The sequence below is a fragment of the Carassius carassius genome, chromosome 1 (assembly GCF_963082965.1).
Source record: "Carassius carassius chromosome 1, fCarCar2.1, whole genome shotgun sequence".
In the NCBI taxonomy this organism is placed as follows: Eukaryota; Metazoa; Chordata; class Actinopteri; order Cypriniformes; family Cyprinidae; genus Carassius; species Carassius carassius.
The window spans coordinates 4,388,583-4,395,783 of record NC_081755.1 but is presented as its reverse complement, the minus strand read 5'-3'; the positions used below and the strand labels follow the sequence as shown (position 1 = coordinate 4,395,783).

Genomic DNA, 7,201 nt, shown 5'->3' with positions numbered 1-7,201 from the left:
AATTTCGCACCATGTTTACCAATCAGGAGCATGCTCTAGTAGTGACGTGATTACGACATAGCAAGCAGAGGGAAAATCCGAAACAACAAGGGAGGACAAATATATCATCGCTGTATGTGGATACCCGGAGCTGTATGATACTTCTTCATACTTTTATAGAAACAGAAATAAAACGGATCTTGCTAGAAAGAAAGTGAGTGAGGTGGTCGGACAATCTGGTAAGTTGTAAAAAATGCTCTTTACTCAATTTGAGCTATATATACATATTGAGTTGATGTGTTTATTCAGAGAAAGTGTGCAGAAAGAAGTGCAAGAGTCTTAGGGACACATATTTAAAAGAGAGGAGAAAGGAGACAGAGAAGAGGAGTGGGTCAGCAGCAGGGTCAGGGAAAAGTGGAAGTACTCTGCGGTCCTGTCTTTCCTTAATCCCTTCGTCTTCCCACGGGAGACCAGCGGGAATATGGAGAGGGGGAATGAGGAGAACCAGGCCGCAGGATACGAGCACCCCGAGGACCAGGGTGAGACAGAAGCAGCAGCAGCAGCAGCAGGGCACTCAGAGACAGGAGGTGTGTTCACAACAGGGCATATATGTTGTGTTTTATGATGAAAAGTCTAAATTAATTTCTTTGTCTGGTGTAATGTACAATGTGTGTAATGTTGTATTAATATTTAATATTGTCATGACAGAGCCGACTGGTTCTTTTGCTGGCAGTGAGCCTGGGTCCCCTCTGCCAGAACCTGCTGCTGCTTCAGCTTCCACTGCCGGCCCTTCAACATCTGCTGCTGACCCACAGGTGTGTACAGGCAATAATATTATATCTACAGTAAGCACTCATAGCCTCACACTGATGGTTTGTGAATCAGTTGAATCCTTTTCCGCCTTCTCATTGTACAAAATGTGTTATCATTATTGATACAGCACCATCAAGAAGAAGAGCTCAGAGAAGGCGTAGGGAGCAGCCATCTGAGGTGGAGCATCAGCTCTTGAGTCTGGCCCATTCCCTGCATAGGTTGCCGCCTCCGACGAAAGAATTAGTCAAATTTCAAATACACAGAGTTCTGCTTAATGTGGAGCAATTGGAGCCTCAAGATCTCTTTGTTTCATCACGTAGACAACTACAGGTGCCACCAAAATGCATCATCTCTCAGAGAAGGTGAAAAAAACATGAAAGAGCAAAGATGCATATGGATAGTAGGGAGCAGTGTAATATAAGTGAGTGAATTAAGTAAGCAGTGTAATGCAAGTGAGGAATGTGATATAAATGAGCAGTGTAATATAAGTGTTTTTAACCAATAAATAAATTGCCAAAATTCCTTGTTGGGCATTTACTTTTTTTTCCCCAGGATTTAGAAGCATTGTTTTAAATACTGTGTATGTAACAACTTGTCACAAGTTTAAAAAGAACCTACTTTTATTTCTTCCAAAAGAAATCACTTTAATTTAACAAATTTTATTAAAAAAATTTAATAATAAACCTATAATAATGAATTATTATGCATTATATATTATAAAGCTGAACCGATCATTAGAGCTGCAGCGCTGGTTAAGTCTATCATTAAAAACACCTGGAAGCACTGCATTCATGTGAAATCAGAAATCATGATCAATTCAGAATCAGTCACGGTAAATAATATCAGGCGTAGACCGAGACTGGAAAACGTGTTTGCATTTCAAACATCGCACATTGGTCCTTTAGAGGTCTATGGTTCATGTTCTCGAGAGAATGAGACATTGTTTCTGTCTCTGAGTTGTGTTTTCTGTCTAGTCCAGGGTTCTTCAGCCGACTGGATGTTGTGTGTCCTCTGAGGAACAGTATTATTGATCCTCACTTCATCTAGTCTCTGTTTCATCATCTGATCATGTTATTTAGAAAAGGACCAGAACATTAACATATCCTCCAGTCAGTTCAGTACTGTTCAATAGCTGCTTCGTTTTCTGATCATAATTCAGAAATGAAAAATACAACAGTACTTGACCTCTAATGAGAATAACTGCAGATCTTCTCTTCGTCTGACCCAGAGGACAGAAGGATCCCACGCCTGCCTTCATCCTAGAGCTGACTTTCAAACCATTGGTGCTGTAAGATCTGCTCTAACGTGGGCCGCTTCGCTGGACTGCGCTCCAGACACTGGTGGATCAGATCACTGCATGCTGTTTGGAGAAGAGAGACGGTTAGTCAAGAGCACGTAACACACCAGAGCGTGTGGTGTGAAAACACCTTCTCAAATATCTGATAAAAGCTAGAGTGAGAGGTAAATGTTTATCAGTTTTCTCACCGCAAGATAGGTCAGCTTTCCAAGGGAAAGGACAGGCTTTCAATATTTGCTTGACACTTGAAAAAGGCAGCTTTATGTTGACCATCATGTACAGCGTCACACCTAGAGTCCAGACGTTTGTTGGGACGGCGTAGTATTTGGGTTTGGAGAAGACCTCTGGTGGGCAGAACAGGAATGCTCCTGTAAGAAAGACATCATACGATTAATATTTTTCACAAAACAAAATAAATCACAATGCAATACAAAAGGCAGCTCACCTATATATTTGATGCTGTCATATCCAGTGCTGTCAAGCAGGTGACCGGAGCCGAAGTCAATCAGCTTCAGCTCCAGAGTGTCGGTGTTCACCAGGACGTTGTCAGCATGGACGTCATTATGAAACACGCCGTGGTTTATGCAGTGCTGCACCGCCAGGACTAACTGACGCATGAAGCCACGTGCGACCGCTTCACTCAGTCCTGACGAATCCATGATGAACTCTCGCAAGGTCACGCAGGGTTGAGGGAACTCCAGAACGAGTGAGAAGACCAGGGGTCGATCGAACCACTCATACATTTCTATGATGTAGGGACACACTGGAGGACGTCTCAACATCAGCATCAGCCCCACTTCTGTAGCCAGACGTCTGGAACAACCAGGCTAGAGAACAGCACAAGACCACCAACCGTTAGAGAGCTTTCAACAACTAAACATGTGTTCTTTACTCTTTGCCAACTCACTATTTGAAGAGAATAGCAGTTGTTCCATTTCCGCGTTGTTTTGATGGCAACCTGCAAAGAGAGACAAAAACACATATATTATTAATATTTCTTACATTCTCCAATCTGTCTTTTATTTTAAACACATGTTTAGATCAAGTGGACATGGATCTCTACACAAGGAGACAAATGTTCAGTAAAAGCGTGTTACCTCTCGGCCGTCTGATTTTCGGATTGCCTTATACACCTTGCCGAAGCTTCCTGTTCCTATCAAATCTTGCATTGTGTACAATTTGTGCAAAGACTCTGAAAAACACGAGGTTGTTGAATATGTTTAGTTATCTTATATAACATTACATGTTTGATATAATAGTACTGCTGTCTGTATCAAAAACAGACGGAATATAATCGATGTGACAAATATTTCTTAAAAAAATGAAATGTGTTATTAATATTTGTTAAACAAGCAAAGGTTTATAACTGTGTTAAAGTAGGTGACACTAGGATGACAAAGCAAGAACACTTCAAAACTGATAAAGTAAGTGTGCATCTGACAGCAGACTCACTGGTAGTTGGTCTCCAGTCGGGGAGATCTGGAGCAGATGTGGGCTCGGTGTCAGGCCCGTTCTGGAGCTCAGAGGGTCCCGGGACAGACGCCGGTTCGGGATCAGACTCCACTCGTGTCCTTCTGCAGCGGAGGAACGGCTTCTTCACGGCCTTCCAGGCTCTCTTGAAGAACGCATGGATTCTGCTCCTCCTGCTGCCTCCAGTACGAATCTCTTCATTGAAGAAAAACAACAAAAAACATATTAGAAACATGTCTGACCACAAATTAAACATCAATGATTATTAAAGATGTATGTGTAGCGCATGTTTACTTAGAAAACAATGAAAAAGTAGTGCAGTGGATTTCTAAAATCTTTTTGTGTGAATGACCTCTTACAAAAACCATTAATAAAAACTGTGAGGCTAATTTTTTATTACAATTTTTGTCACGAAAATAAATATTATTTAAGTATTTGCTGATTATAAAGTGTGTGTTATATTATAATGAGATGAAAGGGTTTATTTTTGAATAATCTGACCTGTCGGGCTTTTCTCAGCAGAAGGCTGTGCACTCACTGCTTCTGCTTCTGAAGCCCTTGTTGACTCGACAGGCTGCTGGGAGTCAGCTGGCAGTGAATCGATCAACTCTTCGTCGATCCACTGACAGAAGCCGCTGCAGAAGCTGATGTTATCCAGCCACGCAGCCGCTTCTGTCTCATTAGACACGGACTCAGATGCTGGACACATCGTGACGCTGAGAGTGAGTGGACAAACTCTCGAGTGTTTAGTAGACTTTAGTCTGTACACTGTGTGTGTTGTGTCTGCAGACTTTCGTATGTAGATCTTCTCTAGCACTCAAACTCGCTCAGATTCTCACTGTCTTTGACTGTGAAGACAGTCTGCGAGCGCGCGGTTATAAGGGACTGCTGAGTGATGTCACAATGCACGAACGTTCCGAAATAGAACGCAGCAGAGCGCGAGTCTCGAGCGCATTTTTTAAAAACCTTAGTTTCATTTTTAACAACGTAAAAATAATTTTTATTAAATACTTTACTGTTCACTAAACTTTTATTTAAAATTGATACGCAGCCAAAATGTTTACTTTCATTGTAATTTTATATATATAACATCTCATTATGATGAATGCATTTTAAAAGTAAAAAAACTTGATTAAGTTGGCATGAGAAACATTTACTTACACAATAATTTACAAAACTATGCACTTACAGCGAAAAAGGAAAAAAAAGTTATACAGAAAGTATATATATATATATAAAACTTAACATTTAGCGAAATTACCCTTGTATTTATTTATACTTGGAAACTAAAATTTAACAAGTATAAAGAATAAACACTCAGGTGACCGTTTAAAATTTACAATAAGGTTTCATTTGTTAACATTACTTACCTACCTAACATGGCAAATACTTAATTAACTGTAGTTAATATTATTAACCTAGTTAAGTTCAACACTTACAAATTCATTATGAACAAAATTTGTGCCTGTTAACATTATTTAATGGATCAGAGCTAACATGAACTAACAAAGATAAGTTGTTGTTTTTTAATAGTTTCAAAGATTAATTCATATTGTAACAAATGTATTGCTCATTGTTATTCTTAATTTCAACATTTTACTAATGTTAACTAATGATACCTTATTGTGAAGATACACCAAAACTAAAAACATTTTGTATTGTTATTTATTTATCTAATTATTTACAACTATTACCATGGGTCATTTCTGAGTGAAACAATGCGTACTTTTTCTTGGTTTTTGCCACTGATCTATACATGACTGGATCGCTCATCGGTTCTAGACTGCCAACAGACAGTGAAGTCACAGGAAGTGTTCGATCCACCATCTTACTAATCCTTACCAACAGAGAGCACAACTGAGTCACAGGCAAACCGCTGACCAAAAATCACCCGATTTTAAGCTAATCAGTCAAATGGGATGTAAATTAATTTTAACTTCAGATGTTATCTGTAATGTTTATGGTATTTTGGGGCAGGATAAGAGATATATTTAAACTGTTAAGGTGGGTGTGTCTGCTGCGCAGGGTAACTGATTCAACACAAAATGCAGACTATGTCTTTATGAACATAATTATTCATTATTAAACATGAACCTGTTAGTATGAATGCTGTTAACAAAATCATTGTTGAAACATTTGCACTTAGCTCCGAATTATGAATAAAATAACTATAACAAAATTATATAAACAATGAATAACTGTACAAGGCAAATTAAGGTATACAAAGAATAAATCTTTCTTCAGATTTCAGAATGAGCACTTTGTCATTTGTTATATATATGTTGAGGTCGTGTCCGTCTGATGTTTATCATGTTCATGATGTTCGCTAATGTAATGAACGTAGCTTTTTAATAAGTAGGGGAAATTCCCAACATTAAAAAAAAAAATCAACATTTACATGCCTAGGGGGTTTGCATTGTAATAATGTAAAGAGATACTTCAGATTTATAAATGTTGACTTGTTATGTGATGTTCTCTCATTAAAATCATACAGTTTTTTATTTATTCAATAGAACGTTTACGCACACTAGGGATTACCAATATGGCGGCGTGATTAATATTTAATGTGTAGCATGCAAATTAAAGAGTTCACCCAAAAAATGGAAATCATTTAGTCCCCTTCATACTGTCCATACCTGACAAACTTCTTGGTTTTGATTACCAGCATTATTCAAAGTATCTTCCTTTGAGTTCTGCAGAAAACAATAGTCAGAGGTTTGGTAAAATGTAAATGACAGAATTCTGGTTAACTATACATTGAGGTAAATTAATAAACACTTTTCCCCAGTCATCGCTATGCAGATAAATAACGGTAAACCCCGCAATAAAATGCTTGAAAAATACACATTCAGTTGATCCGAAGCTTGCTGTTGATCAGGTCTCTTCAGTAAATATTCCCCACAGTTACTTCAGAAAATAATATGGTGAAATTGTAAATGCAGACATTTTACTTGAACTTACTCATCATAAAAAATTATTTAAACTAGTTTTTTGGAAACATTGACCTTACACACACTTAAACAAATCTTCACTCATACGTACATACTAAATATGGGAGGAAAACAATACCTGTTTATTGCAACTGCATTTACAAAAATAACAATGTGGAAGCTAAAAATACTCTTTTATTTCCCTTTGAATAAATCACCTGAGAGCGTAATGAAGCACGTTCAAAATACATACAAGCAAGCTTATATATGAATGACCTGTTGTGCTTAAACAGTTAAGATTTTTTTATTTTAATTGGTTTTGTTTGTTTTTAAGTTTTATCACAAGTATTTTGTTTTTGATATTCACAACATTAAATATGTAGTTAACATTTGAATATACTGTAAAGGTCTTAAGTCAAGTTTAAAAGAGATTTATGTTAATTATTACTATATTAATGTAACCATCATTGAATGAACCGAGCCGAGTCATTGCCAGAAGTGGTCTCGACTCTACAGCCGGACTCGGGCCGGTTACAGTGGACAGGAATCAGGCCAGTGCTTTTCAGCCACATCACAAACACATGTGCGAGGGTGAGCTGCGGGCCACTCTCGGCCCGGATAACACTCGCCAATGCTGAGTCTGAGCTGGAGGTGCCACAGGGCACCCGATTCCTACATGCTATGTATTGCCCCGTTTCCACCGCAGGAACTT

The 7,201-nt window shown here is 38.3% G+C and overlaps 1 protein-coding gene across 3 annotated transcripts; it reads right to left on the bottom strand.

The window, feature by feature from the left end:
- Nucleotides 1-1,648: 1,648 nt before the first annotated feature.
- LOC132103064 (serine/threonine-protein kinase pim-2-like) lies at nucleotides 1,649-4,520 on the bottom strand. Of its 3 annotated transcripts, none has more exons than XR_009423335.1 (7): nucleotides 4,061-4,520; nucleotides 3,542-3,754; nucleotides 3,187-3,281; nucleotides 2,997-3,047; nucleotides 2,535-2,916; nucleotides 1,978-2,457; nucleotides 1,649-1,854 (listed from the first exon to the last, which is right to left on the bottom strand). XR_009423335.1 is itself a non-coding variant. In XM_059507954.1 (6 exons), exons 1-6 carry the CDS (start codon nucleotides 4,266-4,268, stop codon nucleotides 2,174-2,176), a joined length of 1,233 nt encoding a protein of 410 aa, XP_059363937.1. In that variant the 5' UTR covers nucleotides 4,269-4,520; the 3' UTR covers nucleotides 1,649-2,173. The 3 variants fall into 3 exon arrangements, 1 of the variants encoding a protein (XP_059363937.1); XR_009423346.1 differs by having other exon boundaries at nucleotides 1,649-1,829; XM_059507954.1 differs by having other exon boundaries at nucleotides 1,649-2,457.
- Between the last annotated feature and the right edge of the window lie 2,681 nt (nucleotides 4,521-7,201).

Bases quoted from the DNA above. Each gene is read 5' to 3' on its own strand.
- LOC132103064 (XM_059507954.1), bottom strand. From the start codon at position 4,268: ATGTGTCCAGCATCTGAGTCCGTGTCTAATGAGACAGAAGCGGCTGCG. The intron at 3,282-3,541 runs GTGAGTCTGCTG...CGTGTTTTTCAG, and splicing joins CGACTGGAGACCAACTACCA to AGTCTTTGCACAAATTGTAC. The intron at 3,048-3,186 runs GTAACACGCTTT...CTCTCTTTGCAG, and splicing joins GAAAATCAGACGGCCGAGAG to GTTGCCATCAAAACAACGCG.